Source organism: Calliphora vicina, chromosome 3, assembly GCF_958450345.1.
Source record: "Calliphora vicina chromosome 3, idCalVici1.1, whole genome shotgun sequence".
NCBI classification, from domain to species: Eukaryota; Metazoa; Arthropoda; class Insecta; order Diptera; family Calliphoridae; genus Calliphora; species Calliphora vicina.
The window spans coordinates 7,325,494-7,353,252 of record NC_088782.1 but is presented as its reverse complement, the minus strand read 5'-3'; the positions used below and the strand labels follow the sequence as shown (position 1 = coordinate 7,353,252).

The 27,759-nt window shown below is 31.6% G+C and overlaps 2 protein-coding genes across 2 annotated transcripts in view; one reads left to right on the top strand and one right to left on the bottom strand.

Moving 5' to 3' along the window:
- The first annotated feature begins 24 nt into the window (after positions 1-24).
- Positions 25-3,669, top strand: Noc1 (Nucleolar complex protein 1). The gene is made up of 6 exons (XM_065504448.1): positions 25-402; positions 463-577; positions 640-993; positions 1,232-2,431; positions 2,498-3,298; positions 3,366-3,669. The coding sequence occupies exons 1-6, from the start codon at positions 109-111 to the stop codon at positions 3,584-3,586; spliced, it is 2,985 nt and encodes a 994-aa protein (XP_065360520.1). The 5' UTR covers positions 25-108; the 3' UTR covers positions 3,587-3,669.
- Positions 3,670-10,345: 6,676 nt separating this feature from the next.
- The window catches only part of Nrt (Neurotactin), a 79,137-nt gene continuing 61,723 nt past the window's right edge, over positions 10,346-27,759 (bottom strand). The window contains exons 2-3 of the mRNA XM_065506429.1: positions 13,049-13,760; positions 10,346-12,978 (exon numbers count right to left, since the gene is read on the bottom strand). Coding sequence (XP_065362501.1) covers positions 11,039-12,978; positions 13,049-13,649 — 2,541 coding nt within the window. The 5' untranslated portion in view covers positions 13,650-13,760 and the 3' untranslated portion in view covers positions 10,346-11,038. The remainder of the gene's footprint in view (positions 12,979-13,048; positions 13,761-27,759) is intronic.

Below are 27,759 nucleotides of genomic sequence, written 5' to 3'. Positions count from 1 at the left end.
GTGTGTATATTTTTTATGCTCCTACACGTGCGGAATAAATAGTCTTGTTAAAACAAAATAAAATAAATTTGTTTCCAAAATATAATAAATATCCATTGTGTTTCGAAAATGGCTATTCCAAAAATCGAATCAAATGCAAAACCGAAAAAAATTGTATTTGATGATGATGGCGAAATCGTCAGCGAAGCAAAACAAAAATCGAAAAATAAAAAGGAAAAGTCGGTGAAAAATACTGATGCAGAGAACGTAGATGCGGTCAAGGATGAGGATGATGCAGAAATTGGAGATTTTGCTGAAGAGGAAGAAGATGACTATTTCTCAATGAGGGAAAAGAAAAAGTCCAAACAAAAAAATGATAACAATGAGAAGGAATCCGAGACACAGAAAAAGTGGTATTACATTGTAAGTAACATTAAATAGGTATATTGTTTTTGAACTTTATTGATTCTGTGTTCATTCCAGTATCCACAATACCCTGCCACTGAGGAAATTTTAGATATGAAAGATAATGATCAGATGGAATTGTATAATATTTGCCGCTCTTCGTATGATCAGGAAAAAGCGATATTTTTAAAACGTTGGTATATTTGTTGAGAACATAGAACAATCATTAAATGTTTTTTTTTATTTTTGCTTTAGAAAATCCATCCGATTCTAGGTGGCTTCAAACTGCTCTCCACAAAGGTACAGCCAAAGATCGAGCTAATGCTGGTGCCTTATTAGTTACCAGTAATCCTTTAGCTAATCTTGAGGCACTTTCAACACTCATAGGATTTACCAAGATATCAAATAAATCTAGCGCTGAAGTGATATCTATAGTTACTGATTTGTGGAAGGAGGTTCTGCTGCCTCCTAATCGAAAGCTTTATTCCCTTCAAATGCGAGGTGCGGATTGGAAATTAGTTAGAAAGGACACAAATCTTACTAAAGAACAGCAAAGAAAAATATATGCGTATTGGCATTTTGAAAATGAACTGAAGGACCAGTATTTTGGTAAGATTATACTTAATGGTATATCGATATTAGTGCCACTCACTTCATATAGAGGGGGGAAAAATTACCCTCAAAATAAACTTTGGTTTGTTTTATGATGTTTCCAAAAATTTAACTATGAAGAACAAACCAAGTTTTATTTTGAGGGAGTAACAAAACCCATTTTCTTTCGGTCTAATCTTGACATTTTCCTAATTGAGCGATTAGTAATTCCACTGTATTTCTTATGTCTTTTTAGAATTTTTAAAGAATATTCAACAAGGCATCCAGACCGGACAGGATAATAATAAAACTGTATCAATTCTAACGGCATCACAACTGTTATCATTTGCCCCTGAAAAAGAGCAAATGTTATTGACAATGCTGATTAATAAATTGGGTGACCCGGTGGCTAAAATAGCATCGAAAGCTTTGCACCATTTGAGTGATGTGGCCCATCGTCATCCCAATATGTGTGGAGTGATTGTTAATGAAACTGAGAAACTTCTATTCCGTAATAATATCTCCGAGCGAGCCCAACATTTTGCTCTTTGCTACTTGTCAAGCATAGCACCTGCCGGTCGACCAGAGGTCTGCACAAAATTAGTTCACATTTGCTTCTCCCTATTCAAGGTTCTGGTCCAAAAGGGAGCTATCAATAACCGAACTATGCAGGCCATATTACGCTGTTTACAAAAGGCCATATTGGAAGCCAAGCCGGCTTCTGGCAGCACTGAATTGCTAAGCAAAGAGATGCAAGATACTATATATCGTTTGGTGCATTTGGCCGATATTCGGGTTTCTATACAGACACTTGGCTTGTTGCTGCAATTGGTTTCCGTCAAGACAGAGAAAAGTGATCGTTTCTATAATGCCTTATACATTAAATTGGTTGACATGAACCTAACAACTATTGGCACGAAATGTGCCGCCCAGTTGCTGCACATTGTCCACAGGGCGATATTTATCGATACGAATTTGGCTCGTGCTCAAGCTTTTGTCAAACGGTTGCTGCAGTTGGCTCTTTGCATGCCCTCAAATATGGCAGCTGGTTGCTTAATCGTAATACACAAATTATTACGTAGTCGTAAGGAACTTTGTCCTGAGGAGGAAAGCGACACAACTGGTGGTAATGCCGTGAAAGTATCAGTGACTGACGAAGAATTGTCAAAGTTCGATAGTGATGGCGAAGAAAAGTATGATGATGTTGTCGACACAAATGACGGCAAGATTGAGGAAAACCCAGACACTGGCAATGTCGAATCTTCATGGCATCATTCCAAAGTAGCGCCATGTGAGATTGAAAGTAAAGTTCGTGAAATGAATCCCAGTAAATATGACCCCTATCATAGAGTGCCAGCATTTGCCGGAGCCGAATACTGTCTGCGAAATGAGCTAATATTGCTGCGGGAACATTTTCATCCCACTGTTCAAGTTTTTGCCGAAAGCATCTTAAACAGTAAGTTCATAGTTAAACAATTCTATTTGTAGTAACTATTTTAATGTGTTGTGTCTGTTTTTCTAGATAAACGTATTGATTACTATGGTGACCCACTGCGTGATTTTGGTCTACCACATTTTTTGGAAAGATTTTCTTTCAAGAATCCCAAAAAGCTGGACCAAGAGAAATCAAATGTAACGGCATTAGGTCACAAGCATTATATATCGTATGGACCTCGTGGCATGCCAGTAAAGAATCTAACTCGTAACAATTGCAGCGAAGAGGAAATGTTTATATTTAATTATCTGGAACAAAAGCGTAAGCAATCGGTTGTGACAAAACCAAAAACTGAAGACGAAGAAGATGACGAGGAGAGTCCACTAAAAACTGGAGATGTAGATGACGATGAATTTGAACAGTATCTAGATGGATTCTTTGGTAAAAAGTCATCTAAGGCAGAGAAACATGAGGCCGATGCCGAAGAATTAGACTTTCTCAAAGAGTTTGAAGATGTCCTGGGAGCAGATGCAAAACAGAGTAAAGGAAAAGCCAAGAAAAAACTTGCTGCTGATGAAGAGGATAATATGGAAGATATTGATGCCGATTGGGGCGATGATGATGATGATGACAAAGGCAGTGATTTGTCAATGGACGAGGATGGTTCTATTGATCTCAATCAAAATGAAGATGGCGATGAAGACGATGACGATCAATCAATATCTATGGATGAATTTGAGGACAACGAAGATGAACCGGACCATAGTAGTGACAGTGATATCGATGCAGATGATGATGACGATGAACCAAAACATAAAAAATCAAAGAAAGATGCATTATCAGACATGAACGAACGTAACTTTGCCAAAAAGTTAAAACACAGTGATGGTAAGATAATAAAATCAATGTTAAATTTATGTATAAATAATCATTTTTATGGTTTCCTTTCTTTTAGATATGAGTTCCCTCTTTGCTGCTGCCGATGACTTTGCTGAATTGTTAGAAGAAACGGGCAAAACAAAAGGTCAAGGTACCTTAAATGCTGTTTTCAACGCCGACAAGTCCTCAGAAAAACAATTACAATGGGAAGAACAGAGGCGTTCGAATACAAAATCATACAAAAATAAATCAAAACCAAGCGGTGGTAAAATGTTTTCGAAGAAACGTAAACATTAATAATAACATTATATTTTTATTTACAATAGTTATTGTTTATTTTAAAAATAAAAAAAGTTTAAAATTTTATATATGTACAATAATGGGTTTTTAATATATGCCATCAATTAGGTATGTATATTAGTCAATGTTGCTGCGAAGCTAAGGTTACCCCTAAAATACCCATTCAGGTGGACTATGGGTATTTTACCGTACCTGTAAATACCATTACCGATATTCTATAAATAATTTTTTAATTATGACCATCCCAGTGGAGTGAGGCATTCCAGTTTCCATGGGGAAAATCCATGAATTAAGCGACGAAATACTTCCGCCTTATTCTACGGATTTAGCCCCGAGTGACATTTCTGTTTCCAAACCTGAAGAAATGTCTCGGCGGAAAGAGATTTGACTACATCGATTAAATCATCTCACAATAAATACCTATTTTGATGACCTCGGCAAATCTTAATTTTTGGAAGGGATACAAAAATTGGAGAAACGTTGGATAAAGTGCAACCTTTCTCAAAGGAGAAAAATAAAAAAATTTGTATCCAAAAACCTGTGTTTCATACAAAAAGGCACACTATCGTAAAAATACAAATTTAATTTATAAACTCATAGTCATGATTTAAAAGGCATCGTATATTCCAAATTTCTACTACTAGGGTCAACTTTTTAGATTAACCTATCAATTTCTAAAAAGTCGACTTTTCGACTTTTTTTAAATATAAAGGGAAATCCACCCATCCAATTCGGTATAACTTATGTAAACATACAGTCAATCACAAAAGGCTTGATTATAACAATATGAACATTATATTTATTTAACTAAATTTTAAAGATTTGAGGTGTTATTATTTACATACATAAATAATACTAATAAGTACTAATTTTTGCAACTGGCCGCATGTTGTCATTTTGACACTCTTTGTTTTTTAAGTTTACGCGCTTTTAAACGTATTTATGTATTTTGATTAACTTTCTATTTGTGAAAATTTTTGATTATATTTATAATACAATGCAAAATAATTGTAAATAAAAAAGTTTATTTCTTAACACAACAATTAAAACCAGTTATTTTTATTTGCTCAATCCGTTTTAATGGTGGAAGAAAATTTAGTTCTAAAAATATTGAAAAACCTTTCAAAGAGTTTAATTAACAATGACAATACCAATAAAAGTTAAAATAATAAGAATATTGTAAAATTTAAATAAAATAGATTTGGAATTTTGATATTTATTTATTGAACACACTTGCAACAAACTGCAGATAAATACGGTGGTTCCCTATAAATGTGTAGTTATTATAGAAGTGCTGCAAATTCCAAATTAACATTTTGAACTGTAAATTATTTTCAAAAATTGGTAACAAGATCGAAATAATGTGCAAATTCGACTTTTAAATTTATTTGTTCACTTAGCACATTTTCAATGACCTCCAAAAAGTGTTCGCTATCGACTTATACCAGCAGCTGAAAACTATTCCTGAATTGGGATAGTAAGAAAACAGTGATAAATACGGGGTAAGTTTTAATGTTATCCCTTGATTAAATATTAAATTTCCTATTTTACACTGTCTTAAATTTTATCTAATTTCGTAACAATCAATAAGAGAATAGGTACAACAATTATATTGGTAATAAAATTCGTATCTTTTTTTTATACTATTTCATATTCAGCCCAATTTGAATAAAAATTCCACGGGAGTTTTTCCCCTTTTCTCATTTTTCCTATTCAAATTCAATGGGTAAAAACTCCCGGGGAACAAACTCCCGCGGAATTTTTTATTCATAATTGGGCTGATTGAAAAGTATCGTACATATTACTAACGCGACTCATCTGATAATTTTGAACAGTTCCTGTCAACAGGTAGTTTGTTTTTGACAGCCATTGATAGCACACTACTTCTTGACTTGAGTAGAAATTGGGAAAGTTAATTTAGTCTGCTCATTAAGCATTATTTTTTGCGAAAAAATGCTAAGCTTGACAAGTACTATGGGAACTCTGCACCATAAATTTAAATGCTCGAAAAGTGGTGTACTGAATTTCGGAAGATGCCGAACGTTCTGGACGCCCAGTTGAGTCCTCTACACCTGCAACAATTGAAAAAATTACGTATGGTGTTGGCAGATCGGAGATTGAAAGTGCGAGAGATTGTGGAAGCCATAGGTATATCACATGACTCAGCGGTTTCAACTTGGAATGATCTTTTGGGTATGAGAAAGCTTTCCGTAATAATTTTTTATCCAAAAAGCACGAACTTTTTAATCCACCATCATAAAAATACAAATTTACACATTCCTATAGATTCAGAATTATTTGCTGTTTGATATAAGAATATCGTTTTAGTCTTCCTGTCATTCGATTTCATTTAATACAAATATTTAGAAATTTAATTATATTCCATAGTTATACTGCAGGTTAACATATCTTTTGTATGAAAACAGTAATTATAGCTTTACTAGTTGACCACACCACCACGCCTTCCCCCGGTAGCTATTTACTACTGTTAGTTCTTCAAATTTCTCCAACCCACATACACCTGCCTGTTTTTATTTATTTGCAAATAAAATATCTAATTTTGTACAGCATACTTTAGGGAGCTTTTTTTATTACTGTTGACTGGACTCCAAAAAAAATTTCCGAGTTTTACTCGGAATTATTTTAATTTTTTTTCCTGAAAATTTCGAATCTAATGAAAAAAGATCAGCCAAATCGCTCCAGCCGTTCTCACGTGATGACATTACATACATGTACCATTTAATTTTTATATATATAGATAGATGTTAAAACATGGGGTTAAGTCGAACAAGTTTTTAAAAATTTTGAATTTACAAATGTCTGATTTATACAATATTTCAGCGTCTATAAACTGAATATATTCGAAGAAGTTTCGAGCATTGGCAAGATTTATAATGAGTGTTGCAAGCAGCCGTTATAGACTGTTAAATTCAAATCGTTAATTCAACTTTGAAACAATATTATTTTTACGTTCAAAACGATAAGACAAACAAACCCATTTTCTCAGTTCAATTATCCAAATTAAACTCAATTTTAAATAAATTTTAAGTTTTATTAAAGGTTTATGTTTTATTAAATTTTGGATTTTCAATATATATGTATGTATATATATGTATATATAAGTATGTACATATGTATGTAAATGTATACATGTACATATGTATAAAATTACATCGATTACATCTTTTGATTTAATTTTTTTATAATTACCATTTTTGTATGTATTACCAAGTTTTTTTTTCGAATTGTAATTATTTGAAAGAATGTTTGTTTGTTTGTTTGTATGTAAGTCTGCAAGTTAAAAAATAAATTTAATTAAATTAATGTATGGATGTATGGTAAGTGTAGATTGTTTAGCGAATTAACAGTTACATATTTTATGAAAAGATCTATATAGTAGTCGATTTCAAAGCATTTCAATTTGAATTAATTTTTTGTTTTTATTTTTATTTTATAACATCTACATACAATACAATTTTTATGCAAAACTTTTATTTGTATAAGAACTTTATAAACTTTTTTTGTATAATATTTTAGGGGGGAACAAATTAATAAATCAATAAATAAATTTTTAAGGCTGGGTATTATACGAGTTTAAAATATTTAACCCTCTTGTGCCCATTATATTTTATATACAATAAAAAATAAAACTTTGGTCACTAGTCAATATCTTTTACGTTTTAACTTTCTTGCGTCTGTTTTGTGTAAATTTCGAGGAAATAAACTTGTCTTTTTTTTCTTTTGTTTGAATTTAATTTCGACACGCATATATTTAGATAGTTTACAATTTAAAAGTTTAATATTTAATTGTAGCAGAGTAAAAAAATTGGATTTATTATTTAATTTTTTTTAAGATTTATTTTGTTTTTTTTTATTGATTTTGGTTTTAATAACAGTCTCAAGAGTTTGTGTGTTTTAAATTTTGGATTTAACTACATTTTATATATGTATGTATAAATAAATAAATAAATGCTTTCCAAATGTTAATATTGTAATAGTTCATTATAATAAAATTAATTTAAAAAATGTACTCCTATTTTCTTGTTGTATAATTTCCTAAATTTTTACTTTTTTGGTTTAAGTGTATGCAGATGATGGCCGAACACAAATGTACGTTATAGACCGATCGCCTTCCAAACAACAATTATGAAATATGTTTTATTAATAGTTTTCAATTTATTACATATGTACTATGTACTTGTGTTTTAATGCAGATCTTTTTGCAAAATATCGTAGCTTTCTTTTGCAATTCAACAACAAAATGATAGCAATGTATAACGCTCATAATTAACATACAAAAATATGTCAATTTCAAATACCTAATGCCTGTTGTAAACATCATTTTACAAACTCCCTTTCACATGATTTACTATATAATACATAAAAAACAGTTATAGACCAGATTTTCTATATAATACAGAAAATACTGTTATATACAAGATTTTCTATAGAAAGTACTGTTATACACAAGATTTTCTATAGAAAAATCGTTTATTAATAAAATGTTCTATAGAAAATCTAAGATTTTCTATAAGAATACAGTTTTATGTTAGATTTTCTACAGATTTTCCGTAGAAACTACTGTTATACAGAATATTTTCTATAGAAAACAAATAGCGAGAGAGCTATATTCGGCTCTTATATATAACCTTCACCAAATTATACTTTAAAATAAAAATTTTAAATATTTTAAGGTATTCAAAATTAAAAAAAATTTTTAAATTTTTAAATATTTTTTTTTTAAATTTATTGGTGAAAAAACTGTATGACATATGGGGGTTAAAAAATATTTTTTTATGACCCATATATACGTCGTTGCAATGGACTTTGAAATATTTATCATTAGATAACCATATTGTCTATATTAATGACTTAGTAATCCAGATATACATAGATCAAAAATGGGTAAAAAAAAATCGAGGTTGTCCTGGTATTTTCCTTATATCTCAGCCATTTGTGGGCCGATTTTCTCGATTTTAAATAGCAACCGAACCGGGTCTATAGCCGATATATTGATATATGAATCATGTATGTAAATTATTTGGGGGCTAGGGAAAGTTGATTTCAACATACAGACGTATAGACGGACATGGCTATATCGACTCAGCTATCTATAACGATTCAGAATATTTATACTTTGTAGGGTCGCAAATGAAAAATGTAGAAATTACAAACGGAATGACACAAGATTTTCTGTAGAAAATAATGTTATAAATAAGATTTTCTATAGAAAATACTGTTATACAGAATATTCTCTATTGAAAATACTGTTATACATAAGATTTTATATGTAAAATTCAGCTATACACAAGATTTTCTATAGAACGCACTGTTATACACAAGATGATATATAGAAAAGATTTTTTATAGAAAATACTGTTATACACAAGATTTTCTATAGAAATACTGCTGTATTTTAGATTTTCTATAGCAATACTATTGTATGTAAGATTTTCTATAGATAATACTTTTATACACAAGATTTACCATAGAAAATATTGTCAAAGACAAGATTTTCCCTAGAAAACACTGTTATACACAAGATTTTCCCTAGAAAACACTGTTATACACAAGATTTTCCCTAGAAAACACTGTTATACACAAGATTTTCCCTAGAAAACACTGTTATATACAAGATTTTCTATAGAAAACACTGTTATACACAAGATTTTCTATAGAAAACACTGTTATACACAAGATTTTCTATAGAAAACACTGTTATACACAAGATTTTCTATAGAAAACACTGTTATACACAAGATTTTCTATAGAAAATACTGTTATACACAAGATTTTCTACAGAAAATACTGTTATACACATGATTTTCTATAGAAAATACTCTAATACATATGATTTTCTATAGAAAATACTCTAATACACATGATTTTCTATAGAAAATACTCTTATACACATGATTTTCTATAGAAAATACTCTTATACACATGATTTTCTATAGAAAATACTCTTATACACAAGATTTTCACTAGAAAATACTGTTATACACAAGATTTCCCCTAGAAAACACTGTTATACACAAGATTTTCTACAGACAACACTGTTATACACAAGATTTTCTATAGACAATACTGTTATACACAAGATTTTCTATAGACAATACTGTTATACACAAGATTTTCTATAGACAATACTGTTATACACAAGATTTTCTATAGAAAATACTTTTATACACAAGATTTTCTATAGAAAATACTGTTATACACAAGATTTTCTAAAAAAGTATAGCTATACAAAAGATTTTCTATAGAAAATTCAGCTATAAACTGTTATACATACGATTTTCAAAAGTCTTAGCTACTTTGTAATGTGAATTGCATTTGAAAAAATTCAAAATTTGTTTCTGAAAATAAGCGGCATAAGAATTCGTGCTTAACTTCAACATTTATTTTTGAATTTTGTTTAAAAAATTAATGTATTTTTGAATACTCGGTTAATGCAACAATCGAGGTTCTAATGATCCTAACTCAATTTGCTTATCTGAAGTTTACCGATCTTGTATAATGGTATGTGATGTGAGTTTTTTCAGAAGTTACAATCGTAAATTAAATGTGAAATATGTAAGACTAACGGATAAACTTTAAAAAGTGTTAAATAGAAATTGAAAAATTCTTTGTAATGCGCTGCTTACAAAGGGAACTTTACTGGCATGGACGGAGAAACGGCCTAATAAACATTGATGGTATAGTACAGTACACACGGTGCACAGTGTGTGCGAAAAAACAAATAGAGATTGCAAATTTGTATACTTTTAAAGTATTTTCTTTTTTTTATTGTTTAAAAAATGTTGTTTGTGTTTTTTTGTTGTTGTTGTTTTGTTTTTGTTTTAATATATAAATTACATAAAAAATACGTATGAATGTTTTGTTTTATATCAAGTATTTTGCATAAATTATTATGTTCGTATGTTTATTATTTTGTTTTAATTTTCTTATCTTTTTTTTTTGTTAGTTCATAACTTATATATTATTTAAAAATAAAAATAAAAATGATTTCTTTTATGTATAAAAAATAAAACTTATTAATAAAATTTACAAAACTTTAAATACTAAATTTGCTTAATAGCTAAACTAAAAACAAAAAATGAAAAGTGTTGAGAATTTTTCGCAGTTAGTTTTGGAAATTACAATATATTTTAAAATAATTCATATAAAAAAAATATGAAAAAAAAGTTTCACAAATTTAGAATGAGGGATAAAAATTGGAGAGATTTTTGTTATCGTCTGCTTATTGGGATTTTTTTTTATTTAAACACACCCACATTCTGGATGCCCAGAATGAAGAGAACACCAAAAAGTAAATTTATTTGTTAAATTTGGTGTGAGTGTGGGCGAGAATATAAAGTTAAACTAAATCAGTCATCATAAGCATCTTCATCATTATCAGTCGTAGCTGAGCACAGTGTTTTTGAAGGGTCTCTGGTTATTGTAGACTTAATCGACGCGAGCATAACGAGGCACTATATCGTTGCTAATCCAGAAATTACAATTGGGATAATCTTCTTGTGGCAGGGGATCTTGACCCATATTAAGTACTCGTCTTCTGGGCTCGTACTGTGGCATGGTACCATGTGAGACATAATAGAAGAATAGTTGTTGCATGGAGGATACGAAGCGTCTTTGTTCCACTGTGTGTGGCTCATAACGGCCCAATATAGCCTGGATATCGGCATCAACTGTCGCTAATTGCTGATCGCCTTCACCTTGGGTGACCACATAGAATGGCACTGAGGGCTGGAGACGGGCATTTGTTAGTAGGGGGCAAATGGTACGTATGTCGCTGATCATGGAGATGAGAGCACGATAATTAGTGGCATTATAACGTTGTATGGCTTCGTCGGTTAGATTAAGAGCTCCAATTTTAGATGATTCAAGGAAGTTGCGTATTTCTTCGGCCGTCCAGTTGGTGCGCTTATGCAATTTCTCAGTGTGTGACTCATGAGCGGTTGTGCCCATGACCAACTTTGGTTTGCCGGTATGTTCAATCTTCCATGATTCGGCAGGATGCTCTTGTAAGATATCACCATCGATTACCAGCCACTCATGATGAGCAGTGGAGTTTTCCTCTACTGTGGGAATGTCAAGAGGGAAATGCAACCAGGTATCGGGGGTGGCATCCCATAATTTTTCAGCCGTAGTGTTGCGTAGACAAGCCACATCTTGGCAATCAATTTCTTGCATAATTTCTTGATTGCGTTTCTCAGATTCGGCTAATACCTTGCCTGGCAAAATGGCCGAGGCCGAGGAAACCCAGGCTCGAGTGTATAAATCTTCCGCCTTCTTCGAAGTAACCAAGGCAGAGACCAAAGTACCGCCAGCACGATGGCCCAAGAGCGTAACTGATTTGGGATCTCCACCGAAGTGAGCAATATTCAATTTGATCCATTTAAGAGCGGCAATAATGTCAGTGAGAGCATAATTTCCAGATGAATGAGGATAAGTATCCTTGGTGAGGGCATCCAAGGCCAGAAAGCCGAATGTACCCAAACGGAAATTGGGCCGTACAAAGATGACATCATGGGAACGGGAATAGCGGGCTGATGGCCTTAGGATACCAGGTGAGGGGCCAGTCAGGCTATCAGCTCCAATCATTACAATAACTGGCAGGGGATTATCGTAGCGCACATGCGGTGTAACTACATCCAAATACAGACAATCCTCGTCACCTATAATAGTGCCATTGCCCAGTCTCTGGGTGCACAGTTCACTGGAGTTGTGAGCCTTTAAGGTGCCATTCCAGCAATCGTCGATTCCTTCTATTATTTGGGCCGGTCGCCAACGTCTATCACCCACCGGTGGCAAGGCATAGGGAATTCCTCGGAAAGCAAAAGCACCATCCTCCTTCAAACCTTCTACCATGCCACAGCCGGTAACAGCATCCATATAACGTCCCTCTCTAATGGGCGGAGAGGTGAGCGTCTCATGAGAGAGCACATAACCAATAACAGCGATAAGCAAGACAAAAAGTAAAATGCCTAGAGCTATAAGGGCATCATCCACAGAGCATTTATATGAACGTAAACGCTGGCAAAATGACACTGGCTGTTCGTCAATTTCTTCTGGGGATTTCTCATCATTAGCCTGTTTAATTTCCCCGCTAGGAGTTTTCTTAAGTTTTCCAATTTCTTCGACACCATTATTCTTAGTTGAAGCCTTGTCGACACAGTCTTGATCTTTTAGGGAATCATCCAAGGTCTCCATGGAAGCCAGGCCGGCTTTACCCATGCCAAGTTCTACATCATCATCGGATTTCTTTTTTGGAACCATATTGGCTATGGGCAGCTTGATAGCGTTTAAAAGACCCCGTTTTTTGGGAGGGCCATCTGAGTTTTGCTGTTCATTACCAGCGGCTTCAGCTGCTTCGGCGGTAGCTTCTAAAATTTGTAAAAAAAACAAATAATAAATAAACAAATTTCGTTTTTTTCATTCGTATGCTAAACTTACCACTTTTATTATCAGCTTCCGCATTTGAAGCCTGCTGCTTGGCCTGTTTCTCTGCGGGTTTACGGACGAAAAAATTCCTCAAACGTTCACCAAAATTTTTGGCTGGTTTTTCCTCCTTTTTAACTGGTTTACTCTCAACCTCTTCCAATTCTTCTTTAGTTTCCTTTTCCAGTAATTCACCTTCGGCACCATCACCATCTGACTTGGGTTTGTTTTTCATAAAGAAGCCGGGAAGTTTCAAGCCACCAATGGGGATTTTCTTGGGCTTAACTTCGCGTTCCTCGGCAGATAACTTTCTTTCGTCGTTACCCTCTAAGGGTTCCGATTTAGCACCACCTTCTGGTATATCAATTATTTCCTCACCACCGCCATTAGCCTTCTTTTCGCCAGACTCGGCTGACTCTTTGTCTTTCTTGTCTGTAGTAGGCGTAGAGGGTTTTGAAGCGGATTTCTTTTTATCTTCCACTAATTTCTCTGCACTTTGTTTGGTCTCATCTTCTTTCTTTTCGAGCATTTTGTCGGTTTCCTTGGGCTCATCAACCACCTCTTGTTGGGCGCTATTCTCAGTCTGGGGAGTTTCTTTTTCTTCTTGTTCTCCCATGTTCTCAATTGTCGTTAAATGTTTCACAATTTCTTATATTTAATTTCACTTTTGTTTTGCGTCTGGGACTCAAGCTGCGTTTAGCTAGTATTTATTGTAGTTTAGTTAAATCTAAAAAGAAGAAAAATACAATATTAATAAAGATGTTAATTTATTTGTTTAAATAAATATTTATAGTTATTTGTATACCAAAAATAAATACTAACGTAAACAATAACTTTGTTATTTATTCTATCTATTTTTTTATTTTATTTTCTAAAGGATCTAGGATCTATCACGTATGAAAGATAAATTTGTAATGACTAACTACTAGCTGATAAAGCTGGCTTTATATAAATATTGCTTAGCATTTCGTATCTTGGAAATTTGTATTAAAAAAACCACCCTGCTTTGTGTATCTTTTAAAATTGTATATACATTAGTACATATGTATGTATGTAAGTACTATGTACACAATTGTGTACGTGAATTTGAGTCCTTTTTCTGTGTTTGTGTGTGCTTAAAGTATCATTGGTTTTGTGATCGGAAAACAAATGACACATTTCCTTTCATTGTTTAAATAGTACGTGCACAATTTTCCTGTATTTTCATTTCTAGGTTTCTTTTATATTTTAAGTGATTTTGCACAATGTAATCCCTCGCTTTTGAAATTTTGTTTACCTGGCCGTTTCAATAAGACTACCTGGAAATTTCCCAAACCAGGTAAACACAAATTTTTGTTTTTCCTATTCATTTTAATATGTATTGCTATCTGCAATTGATATAGAAATAAACCTTCTTGAAAACTGGCATACGTTAGAAATATGTGCCATAAGAATATTTTTTTTATACAAAAACTGGGATTTCGAGATGGAAAAGCCTTAAAATTAGAGTTTTCTCCACATTTTAAAATAAAATACCCTTGATTTTCCTTCTTTACAAAGTTTTTTTTTATAATTTCAGCCACTTACATATTTCACGGTATAATAAATTTGGATGTCCCGATTTGGAAGTGAAATTTGGCTACATGTAGGCTTAACTCCTCAGATTCTTTATAATCTAGTTATAAAAGCATTGTAATTTATATTGAACACCAGATTCAGTCGGGAATTATTCAATTTATTCAAATTCCTTTGATCAGTTTTTGCCTCAGGAAATTTATTAGATTGGGGCGTACTCGTTCATTCTTTACAATGTTTTTTTGTTAATAATTTCAGCCACTATTTTCACGTTGTAACAAATTTCGTGGAGCTATTTGGGAAGCGAAATTTGGCTATGTAGGCGGCTTAACTCCTCAGAGAGTTATACACCTTAAAATTGTTTAAATAAAAATACTTTATAATCTAGTTATAACGAAATTGTAATTTATATTGAACACCAAAATCAGTTGGAAATTATTCAAATTCCTTTGATCAGTTTCTGCCTAAGGAAATTAACCAGATAGTCATTCGACTAACATGTCCTAGACACTGTAAACTCTGTTGATGTCTAGAGTTCTTTCGATGAGTTGCAATCTTTGGCCGAGTGGAACTTGCATCGTTCCGGAGCATAAATCCAATTGTCGTGACTGATACGTTGAGGATTTGGAAACACATTTCTTCAACTTATTAGCGGACTCAGTTGAATCAGCAGGAACTTCGTCCAGAGGAAATGTTGTTTCCAAATATTCATATCTATCACCAGATTCCTATTTTCGTCTTTACACAAAATAATACCTAGCAGAGGTATTTGTTTGGTGATAAACTCGTTGGCCGCATTTCTCTTTCGTTATTTCAAGAAACTCCCAAAATTCGGCCGAGAGAAACTCGCCTCGTTCCGGAGCGTAGATCCAATTGTCGTGAGGATTTGGAAACATTTACATATATCTTCAACTTATTAGCGATTGAAGATCCAGCTGAATCATTAACAAGTGTGTAGGTCAATTATTCAGCTGGAACTTCGTCCAGAAGAAATTACCAGATTCCCATTTTCATCTCTACACAAAATAATGCCCCAGTAGCAGAGTTCTTTTTTTTTTGGAGATAAACTCGTTGGCGTCGAATCTCTTCCGTTAGTTCTTGAAACTCGCGTCGTGAGGATTGGGAAACACATTTCTTCATCTTATTAACGGTTGATGATCCTGCTGAATCATTGACAATAGTTTAGGTCAATTATTTAGCTGGAACTACGTCCAGAATGTTGTTTCCAAATACTCAGCATACATGACCTACATATCTCTCACCAGATTCCCATTTTCAATTCTACACAAAATAATGCCCCAGTAGCAGAGTCCTTTGTTTGGTGATAAACTCGTTGGCCGCATTTATTTTCCGTTAGTTCTCGAATCTCACGAAACTCTCGTCGTTCCGGAGCATAGATGCAATTGTCATGAGTATTTGGAAACATTTCTATCTTCAACTTATTAGTTGAAGATCCAAAGTCATTGACAATAGTGATTTAGCTGGAACTTCGTCCATAATATATGTTGTTTCCAAATACTCAGCCTACATGACTTACATATCTATCACCAGATTCCCATTCTCATCTCTGCACAAAATAATGTCAGTATCAGAGTCCTTTGTTTGGTGATAAACTCGTTCATTGAATTTTCTGGCTTCGTTTCTCTTTCGATAGTATTCGATCTTCTCGATCTCATTTTCCAAATATATGAGTTTGGCTCCCTCCTCAACACGATTTCCCTATCAACAGATTTCCATTTTCATCTCTGCGCAAAATAATGTCAGTCATTGATAATTATCGATCTTATCTTCCAAATATACAATTATGCTTCCCTCCTCAACACTGCTTTCGTTGCCATATGAGCAGGAGTGGCCTCTGTGCTATGTTTTTAGTTCCGTTGGTGACTTTACACTTCTCGTCCTACCATTTGTTCATTTCTTGCCGTTTTTTGGTAACAAATTTCTTCTTCGACGTCTTTTTTTCATAAAGGCTTTAATGTGTCGGAATTGGGGACTAATATCATGAGGAGTTTTATAGTTTTTGAGATTTTCTCCTTGACAGTATGAACACGTTAAGCCCAAGAATGGGTATCCTGTGACGAACAAACTGCCATTCAATACATTTTTCCCTAGTACATCCATAAGGGATGCTAAAGAAAGGTTCTGGTCCAATAAAGATTTGCCTTGACAGTGTGAGAAACGCTTTATCTGTTTGAGCCCAAAAATGGGTCTCCTGTGGCGAACAAACTCCCATTCAATCCAGGAACCAGAATTTTCCCTAGTACATCCATAATGGATGCAAAAGATTGGTCAGACATTTCCGTTTTTCATGAGCAGGTATCTCGATCTTTCGTCCAAAGATATATGTATATCCTGATCTCACTTCTTAATATAAAAAGGCCCTGAGTGAAGTCTGACTATCCGAAATCACAAGAATTCTTCCAACTTCTGCATAAGCTCTCTCTTGAAAGATTGTGGAATATTCTCCCATGAGAATTAACATTTGGACAACAAATACCCGCAACAGTTTCGCCATTTGCCTGTTTAGGTCCACCAATCAACTATAATTGATCAGCTACCAAATGTTGTTAATCCCCGTAAAAGGTCCTGTGCAACCCTGATGTACGGTTTATTTTCAAGTCTCCGGTTTTAATGGCGTCTATGCTCGGTAAGCGAAGAATGTGCAAAAAAAGCCCATGACAAATATAGGGTAGGTTCTCATTACCCCCGTGATGGATAGCAAATAAGGCGATAAAACTTATCCAATAAAGCTATAGCACTGACCTGCTCCAACATTTCCCACCAAAATAAGACGGCATAGATCAATCTGGGTTTATAATGATATGATATGACCAGATAAACGTTCTAGGCGTTTAGTCATACCAAAGAGCCGTTGCCATTGTCATATTATTATGACCCAGAACATTACGAAGGCTACAATCATTTCACCCAGATTGGACTAGTTTACAGTTCTTAAATGAAACTTTAGAAAATTAATCATTAAATGCAATTGGGCCCAAGCATATCGTGTTCTTTAACGTTTTAAACTAATTTAGATCACAAATGCAATAACATCTTTAGACTTCATTAAAAACTATTAAAAATTACAAACATTTGGTTTTATAATTACAAATTCACATCTATGTGACATCATTGTTTTAAATCCACCAACAATTATTAAAAAAAATTTGGTAAAATACGAATATAATTTAAAGAAAAAAAAACTTTGTATGTAATTTTATTAATTGCTGCAAGTAGTGAGTGGTAATTGAAACTACAACTAGTCACGCTACTTGAAAGATGACGTGTTAGACATTGCCATGCATTCATTCCTCTGTACAGTTTACGCACTTTTAAAATATTGTACAAACAATGTTGGTTTTCTACAATATTTCTAATAGATTTGAACCCAAAGATCATCCCAGTAAGAAATTATTGGGAAAAAAAAACATCTTATCTGTCGTATGAGTAACGATTCGTATCTGTTGTAATATTTGAACTGAACTAAATATTTAGTTTATTATAAATATGTTGCAACACTAGGAAATTAAAACAGCAGCTAATTTCTATTTTTAAAACAACATCAGACTTAATTGTTGCTCAACAATTAAGTTACAGTGGGATAGAGAAGTTCATATGCATATTTTGAAAATCATAGAGGAAAATCAAAACCTTTAGAAAATTGTATTTCAAAGAGCAGGTTTTCGAATTTTTGTTTTTAATTGAAAATTTAATTTGATGCAAAAACTTATCTAAAAATCTTTCGATAAAATTGTGTTTTTCGAATGTTACGGTTTATTACCATTAAAGCATAATTTTAAGTACTTTTTGCAAAATAACAGTGGGAGTTTGAAAAGGGCTCCTTTATATATAAATTTATGTAAATATGTATTGTAAAAGGCTTTTAAAAATGTTGCTTTCGTGTGGCGCCTATTGTCATAAAACTGCCTCATACTGCTTTCTTCCGGATTAAAGTCACAAAGTAATAAAAACAAAATATTACCTGTTTGACATGAAATGTTCCTGCAGACAGCAGTCTACTATTATAAACAACTACAACACGCAGCTACTCACCCATCATACCAGTACATTTCTTTTTTGCTAAAACCTTAAATTCATACTTTTTGTTTAATTCATTTAAAACTTTGGCGATGTCCAACATTTAGTTCCACTTAAGAGTCAATAAGACATGGTCAAACATCATTAGTAGTGGTCTTGAAAGTTAATCTTCATATTTATTTAGATATTTAGTGGACAGCTAGCTACCTGTCTAAATTGCAAGTCATTAGTCTGTGCCAAGATTGTAATTTTTTCGCAAGAAACCTTTTGAAGGAAAGGTACAATTCATTAAAGTTGAAAAATTGCATTGGGAATGGATTTAAATCCGTGTTTGTCAGCAGATTTTAATACGTTGAATTATATGAAATTAAGTTGAAAATAAAATTTGATTTTTAAACGGAATTTAATGATTTAAAATGGTGGGAGGCTAAGCTATGTCCAAATATTTAAAATATTTCTAGGACATTTTCATTACCCTAGATAATGTCAAACCTTACCCAAGTTTAAGAACGAACTTTAAGAATAGGGCAATTAATAAACATATCAGTAACTGGCAGAACTACCACATTCTATGGGGAAACCCAAACCAATAGTATACAATGGAAATTCTGAACATAACTACTAGGGTAATCGAATTATTCGATTTTTCTTTTGTTCGAATAAAACGAATAATTCGAATAAGAGATTTTAACTTGTTCGAATAATTCGATCACACATTTAAAATTAATCGAATTATTCGAATATTTTAATTTTTTTTAATAAAGTAAAGAATGCAGTTTTTATGACGGTTTTTTTTTATATTTTATTGTTAATGAAAAACAAAACATAACATTAAAGTTAACAATTCAAGTATTGATTATGTTAAAAAACATTCGAAAACAAAGTCCATCATTAAATTTTAAACAAAAATATTCTGATCAGATTAACTCCCGAATAATCTATAAAACAATTGACTGTCAAACCCTTTAGTTTCCGTTTTGGAGCTATTCTTTAAAAAAAATGAGCTAGGACATGATCCTGAATTCAAATACAATATTGTTACGAAATTGTACTTGAATTCAAATATAACGATTTTAACGGCTGATTTAAAGTTGCATAATGCTTTCAAATAGCAGTGCCCAAACTTTAACGTATCTGTGGGCATTATTAACATTGAATAAAAGCTTTCAGTTGACCATTGATCGTAAGTTGGCAACGCTGTTTGCTGCGACCGTATATTCGAATTCGAATATTCAGTTAGTCTGCTTTTACACAGGGCAAGTTTTCTTGCGCAAGTCTAGAGTTTATAGGAGAGAGAGGCAAGAAGAAAGAAGAGGGGTACACACTTGCTTGTACTGGCAAGTCTCTTCAATTCTCTTTTGTTTTCTCATTTTCACTATGGCGTCTATTAGGTTTTGACATACAAAATTGAACACAGACTTGCTGTGTGTAAACAGTCGAGCAAGTTTAAAAGGGAATCGAAGAGACTTGCTTCAAGTAAACTTGCTGTGTGTAAAAGCAGACTTAAAGAACATTGTAGAAAGTACACCACAGATGGCGTATGTATTAGTAAGATCTAGAATATTCGAACTTTGACAGTTAAAGAGCAATCTAGAGTGCAGATGGCAGTGTTATAAATAGTGGCAGAGGTTGCAATCGTGAGTGAGTTTATCAGAGACGCTTTTCGAATAAACATCAACTTAGTGCCTTAAAGTGTGTTGTATTTTTCAAGTGAATTCGTGTACATTATATATAAAAAACATTGAGTGACTATTTAATTCTGTTGTTGTACATTTTAAATAAATAAAGAGTTGTTACAATTTTTAAACTACTAAACGGCTTTAATTTGCAATCAAAAGTATCCGATTTATTTAAAGGAAATAAACCAGCTTTTTGAAAAGGTTAAAACGTAACAATATAATCGTATTAAGAACTTTTTTATGTCGTTTATTAATTCGGGTTTTAAATTGAGTAACTAATTCTTTAGTAAATTAATTATTCACTATTTCTAAATTATTTATAACAAATTGTATATAATTGCCAAATCTTTGCTTAATAAAGTGGTTTTGGGGAATTACACAATAAAGGGAATCTGTCCAAAGTTTGATATCATTGACAGTGAACGTGGCTAATTTGAAGCCAGGCAGTGCATGATTGACGCATTTACAAATACGCAAAAAGTTTATTACCATGTTAGACAAAGATGTTCAACGATGTTCAAAATCTTATATAAGACGAAATCCATGCTTTTCTTGCAACAAAACGTTAGTTTGCAATATTTGTGTTTATCATTCGATTTATTAAATATTGTGCAACACTTACGTACGCGGTTAATAACACTACTTATATACATATATTTTAAGACCATGGCCTTCATCTATTTCAATGTAATCATTATAAATGTCATCCTCAATATCACTTTCGACGACCGTTTCAAAATCACATTCTCCATCACATTCAACTCCACTTTAATCAAAGTTAATATTTTGATTATTAATTGCGATTCTTCTAATATTTCGCCACCTAAATAACAAATATTTTATTCCGTACCTTTTACTTTCATTGGTTCAAGTCCTAAGTTAAAATTTTGAAAGATTTGTTTTTAGAATTGTAAGTTCTTGCAGTAATATTTATATATTTATAAAAGAAGCTATCGGAACACTCATCTACAGTCATCGAAAGTCCCTTTGTATTTAGTTATTTGTCGAATTTCAGAAACAATACAATTTATGTGAGTCATTAGTACTTATTTAAATTTGAAATTATGAAAAATTTTACGCAATTTAATAAATTTAAATATATATGAACATTTATTCGTTTTATTCGATTATTCTACATAAAATTGTTCGAATTATTCGTTATTCGAAAATGGCCATTTTTAAATTGTTCGAATAATTATTCGAAAGAAATTATTCGATTAATCGAACGATCATTAGTCTAATGAATACCCTTCTAACTACACCAAAACTCAGAAGACTAGTTAATGTATTAACTGGAGATACAGGGCTGAAGTCTCATCTGGCTCGAATGGATATGTCCAATCATACGATCTGTACAACTTGTGAAGAGGAGTACGAAACTCTGGAGTATTACCTGTGCCAATACCCGGCATTTAGTCGAATTAGAAACGAACATATGGGCACCATGACAAACTTGCAATATCTTAGGAACTCATATTACAAATCATATAGAGGGGATTAAGTTTTTAAACTAGCCGACTCCTATTTCAATAGACTTGTGGATATGAAGAAAATAGCACTTTCCTGAATTGGCATGGACTCCCCTCTACTCAACCAAACCTTAATTTTCAGCAAAAGTTTATTTGATCAGAAAGTATTATAAAGTAACATTTGGACCTCAATAAGGAAATTGATTTGCTGAGACATAAGATCATTGATACAGTTAGAGACATTGTTATTTTTATCAATATGCTCATATTTGATAGCTTAATCCTCTTAATTATCAGACCAATCATGAATAAAAAATCCGTGGGCATTAAAAAAATTAAAATTAAAAAAATATTTGAAAAAAAAATTGAAAAAAAAATAAAAAAAAAAATTTTTTAAAACAAAAATTATATTTTAATTCAATTTGGATTAGATTTGAATTAACAAAATTGTAATTATTCAAAGGTTGAATGAGTTAATTTATGAATTAATTCATTCATTCATTTAAAGCATTTCACTATTGGATTGACTCTGCTTTACAGCATCGTCTCATTCATGAGAATTGTATTCCATGTAGGTAGAGCAAATAATGAGGAGATCACATGTACTGAATGAAGTATTTCTTGTACCCAGACACTTGAATGCTTTTTTCGACACTTGAAAGTGTGTTTAGTCTAGCAGACATCATATTGAATATCAATAACATCAAGAGCTTCTGAAACCATAATAGTTATAGCATCCATAAATACAATTGAAGAAACGTGATACGCCATTTAGAAATTGTTACAAGATCCGTTTTAAGCATAGTATTCATGTTTTGCCTCTTGAGCCCAATCTCCATCACTCTTGACAAATATTATAGGAATTACAATGGAGCTCTGCTGTATCCCTAAATTAATCTTAAATTCTTTTTAGAAGATCCCACTGTGATTATAATTACAAAAAGTTATTATCGATTGGAAAAGTCTACATTCAAAGCTGTACTCTTGAAAAAACTGACAGCATCATTAGTAAAACCAGCATGAATTCCATTCAGGAGATCATTGCTGATGTACAGTGCGATCGTTGAGAAAGCTTGAACCAAAAGTGATCAGTTTGAAAAGAACAACCAAATTCAACCTACTTTCACTTGCAAATGTTTTTTTACTGTTTAAAGTATTTGAATCGAAACAAAATTTTTAAGAAGTTTTCTTTTTTAACAACATTAATTAATAATGCCGGAAATGAAAGATATAAAACATTTGACCCAGACCCTTATGATGCGCTTCAACGCCAACACCAACACCACCACTACAATTATCTCCAAACATTGTTTTGTCCAACACGTTCTTCTTTTTAGTATAAACAATGAAAAATATTTACACAAATTTTCAAAATCATAGACACGCGTTTACCCTTTTTCTTCTTTTCTTTGTAATTCTAAACACTAGAATTTCCGTTAAACTTAAATGGAATTTGAAAAATGTTTGTTTATGTTTGAATAGGGAGACACACTGCAGCAATACACGTAGTAATTTTGGTGTAAAGTGTTGAAAAAAATTTGTTTGTATTTAAGAAAATAATTCAAAATAATACAATATTTATTTACATTATGTTTTCACATTACAAGTGGAATTTTAATATAAACATTTTCGGTGTGTGTGTTTATTTTTAAGCATACACATAAGATATGAGAGAAAAAAACACATGTATTCAATTTCTTTTTTTTAAATTAATAACGACATTTTTATTTCTAAAAAAAATAAGTGAAGTAGGTGATGCCGATCTAAATAAAACTGATAACAAAATCTAATCCTAGACTCCAAAAGGCTTAGCCTTTAATTTAGTGGTCGCCATATTAATTGTAATTGTAATTTTTGTTTTTAATTTTTATGAATATCCTTGATCATATTCGGGCCTTGCTGGTTATAAGTGCCGACAACTGCACTAATTGCATGAATACGAATAGCAAATGTTGTCTGAAAAATCATAAGCTCGCTAATGAATTTCATTTACCCCATGTCTATACCTGTTAAATTTTTGTCATGATAAACGTCAAAATGGTTGTCAAGATAAAAAAATATCAGGTGTAGTCTCTCTCTCTATTTATTAGTGTTATTGTTTTGTTATGACAAAATTGTTAGTGTCTTGATTTATAACTACAAAAGCCATTAATTGTCATCTATATATATAAAAGAGTAACGTTACTGACTGACTGACTGATTTATCATCCCACAGCCCAAATGACTGAAGCTAGAATCATGAAATTTTAACTGTGGGTTCCTCCCTCCCAAAAACGATCCACTAAGAAGGGATTTTTGGAAATTCGAACGTTTAGGGGGTAAAAAAGGGTAAAAACGGGTAAATCCGGTAATCTAATATCTTAAAAACTAATAAAGATACAAAAAAACTTGAAATTGCATGTTACTCCATTTAAAAAATAAGCTGACAGGTGTTTCATACTTTTTCGAAATTCGAACCTTTTAGGGGAGAAAACGGATAAAAACTGTATTTTGGTACTTTTTTGGCACCCTATGTATCTTTTAAACCAATAAACATAGAAACAAAATTTAAATCGTATTCTTTACTTATCAAAAAATAAAAAATATAAGTTTGGTACTTTTTGGAAATTCGAACCCTTAAGGGATAAAAATTGTAGCATAAAAACTGTAGCACAAACAACTTTTGCAAAATGGAATATTTTTAAATTTCAAACTTGAGGGGTGTTCAAGGAGGAAAAGGCAAATTGGTACTTTTCTCCTAATGGTACCTTTTCAATATTTTAAATTATTTCACTTATCGACATTAAAGTTAACTGATATGTATCTGAGTGAAGTTAGTTTTAGAAATAAGGGATTATATTTAGGTACCAAAATGTGAGAACTGAACTGTAGGTACTTTTTCATTCTTCTAATGGTACTTTTTTGAAATTTCTATAACAATGGACTTAGAAACATGAAATTAAGCATATATGGTCCTAAGTGAGTTAGGATTCTAGGGGTAGACTTTTTGCCATTATTTCTTTATTCGAATGGTACTTTTAGTAATTTCTTCACCAATGAATTTAGAAACATTAAATAAAGATTATATGGACCCGAGTGCGCGGGAGACTTAATAGTACTATTTCTTTCTTTTTGTTTTTGACAACAGACTTAGGTTTTTGACAATTACGTCTCGTCTCTATGTTACCCTATGGGGTAGAATTTTATCATATTATTTAATTTTCATTACTTTTTTGACAAGAACTTGTAAATCATAACTCAAATTGTATTTGAAACCAACTTGTGATATAAAATATTATTTTTTTAAATTTTCAACACACCCACTATCAACATTTTACAAAGTGGGCGTGGCTAAAATCTAAAAATATAATTTGTGCTTTTAAGCAGTTTCTAAAAGCAAGCTTTCGTAAAAAACCTTTTAAATATTTAATAACAAGTAAATATTCTACACAGAGTTAACGGACAAAGCATTCAATTTGAGCTTAATTTACTGAAATCTTAATTCAGAATTAAACATATCAATAATTCATTCTTTTATACCATTCTCAACAAAATCTTTAGTTTCCCTTTGAATGTTTTTATTTGGATTTATTTCACTCATGGTTGAATTAATTCATAACAAAATTTATTAAACCTTTGAATGGTTAAATGTTTGGTAATTTACAAGAGATTTAAGATGAATGATAGATGATTACATTCTATCATTCTATTTTCAAACATAATTATGAACTTAATTGGCATTTAATTATCATCTTAAACATTTTATTTTGATTTCCAAAGTGTGTCACGTTCGGGTGTCACACTTTGGAAATGAATTTACTTGACTAATCGATATTACAAACAATGCGGGAAAATATGTCACGTTACTAATGTCGCGTGACAAAACATACTAAAGGTTGTAAAATAAAAACCAATGTTAACATTTCATCAACACAATTCTAGATTATTCCATTTTAATTAAAAAAAATCCGTAATGAATTATGTTCCAATTCGTTGATTTTTGCATGGTAGTCGAAAACGATTCAGCAAAAAAGCACATTAAAAGTAAATCTTACTGAAAAAACTTATTTTGTATTCCCTAAAATAACTATTTCAGCCTAACTACAAAAGCCTTAAAGTCGATTTTAAGTGCATAAAGTTGACTATTATTTTAAATTTCGTACCATAAAACAAATTTCAAATATAATTTAATTTAGCATTTTGTTTTTTTTTAATTTTTTGAAATTTCTTTTTATACCCTTCACCATGAGTGGCAAGGGTATATATAAGTTCGTCATTCCGTTTGTAATTTATACATTTTTCATTTGCGATATAGCCATGTCCGTCTATATGTTGAAATCAGCTTTCCGTAGCCCCCAAATAACTTACATACATGATTAATACATCAATATATGGGGAATTCTTCCGGCTCGGTTGCTATTTAAAATCGTCAAAATCGGCCCACAAATGGCTGAGATATAAGGGAAAAAACCAGGACATTACTAAGTCATTAATATAGACAATATGGAAATCTAATGGCAGACATTTCAAAATCCATTGCAACGATGTATATAAGGCTATAGTAAGTTGGACCTACAATGGGTCAAAATCGGGAAAAATATTTTTTAAACCGAATTTTTTTTCATCAAAAATTTTTTTAGTCATAAATTCTTTTGCGAAAAACATTAAAAAAAAATTTTAAAAAAAACTTTATCAAAAAAAATTTCAAAATAAATTTTGAAAAACAATTAAAAAAAAAAATTAATTTTTTCTTGTATACTTGAAAATATTTAAAAAAAATTATTTTAAAGTATAATTTGGTGAAGAGTATATAAGATTCGGCACAGCCGAATATAGCTCTCTTACTTGTTTTATTTACATTCGTTGAAAAAAAAAATTAATTTATTTGATTTATATTTAATTTATTTAATTTATATGCATATGTTGGAAAAAGTTTTCAAAATCTTTTTTTAAATATTTCTTATGGTATGAAAAAAACAAAAGTTCTATTTTAAAATAAAGTCGACTTTAACAAAAATTAACTTTAAAATTTCTTTCATGGTTAGGGTGTTTGATTTTATATTTTTTTGTCACGTTCCGGATACCAGGATACCAATTAATCGACCAAACCTAAGTTTTGCACAAAACATACAGCTACAAATAAGCTATCGAAAAATGTTAATAAGAAAAAGAAAATTTGTAGATTTCTTTATTTTTTTCACATCAAAGGCTGTCACGTTCGCCATATGTTTTTTGGGAATCCTTATAAAACAAAATAATAACGATTATTTCCAGGGGGTCAATGTGCTCTTAGTATTTATTATCTCTTTAAATGCGATAAATTTAAATCTTTAGGAAATAATTAAATAATTCCCTCTTTTTTATTTACATATTTTGCCAATTTAGAACAAAAAGTGTTCAAAAGAGGCTTAAAGCTTTGATTGTTTTGTACTTAAGTTTATGATTTTAGTTTAATGGTATTCAACTAAATAAAATATTAAAGAAAGAAAATCCTTTAAAATCAGTTGTTGCCATGTTGCTGCTTAAAAATACAGAGTTCAAATGTAAATAAACCTTTTAGGACTGCGATAACGTCCTAGCACGATTTAGCAAAAGGAAGTGGAGAACAAATTATGACGACTTATAAGGTGTTTTTGCATAAAAAAAATACACAGATAAAAGTTGTTTTTTTAGTTTTGTTTGATTAGAATTTACCTATACACACATCCAAATACATGAATACACATAAAACCTAAATAAAGATGTATGTATGTATCTATCTAAGTATGATTTTGCACATAGATACATTTATTTTAGTTTAGTAAAGTGTGATAGTTTTGCTTGTGAGCTAATTCACACAAATACACTTAGCCAACAAAAAAGGATATTTTTCTTTATTTTTAAGTTTATAATTTAGATATTTGTTGAATTTTTTATTTAAAAAAATATTAGATTTAAAAAAACACTCACTTTTTAATTTTTTTTTTTATTATTTTTAATATAAAAATAATTTATTTGCTTTTATTAT

Coding starts and splice junctions, on each gene's coding strand:
- Noc1 (XM_065504448.1), top strand. CDS start 109: ATGGCTATTCCAAAAATCGAATCAAATGCAAAACCGAAAAAAATTGTA. Junction 403..462: donor AGAAAAAGTGGTATTACATT/GTAAGTAACATT, acceptor TGTTCATTCCAG/TATCCACAATACCCTGCCAC. Junction 3,299..3,365: donor AAAGTTAAAACACAGTGATG/GTAAGATAATAA, acceptor CCTTTCTTTTAG/ATATGAGTTCCCTCTTTGCT.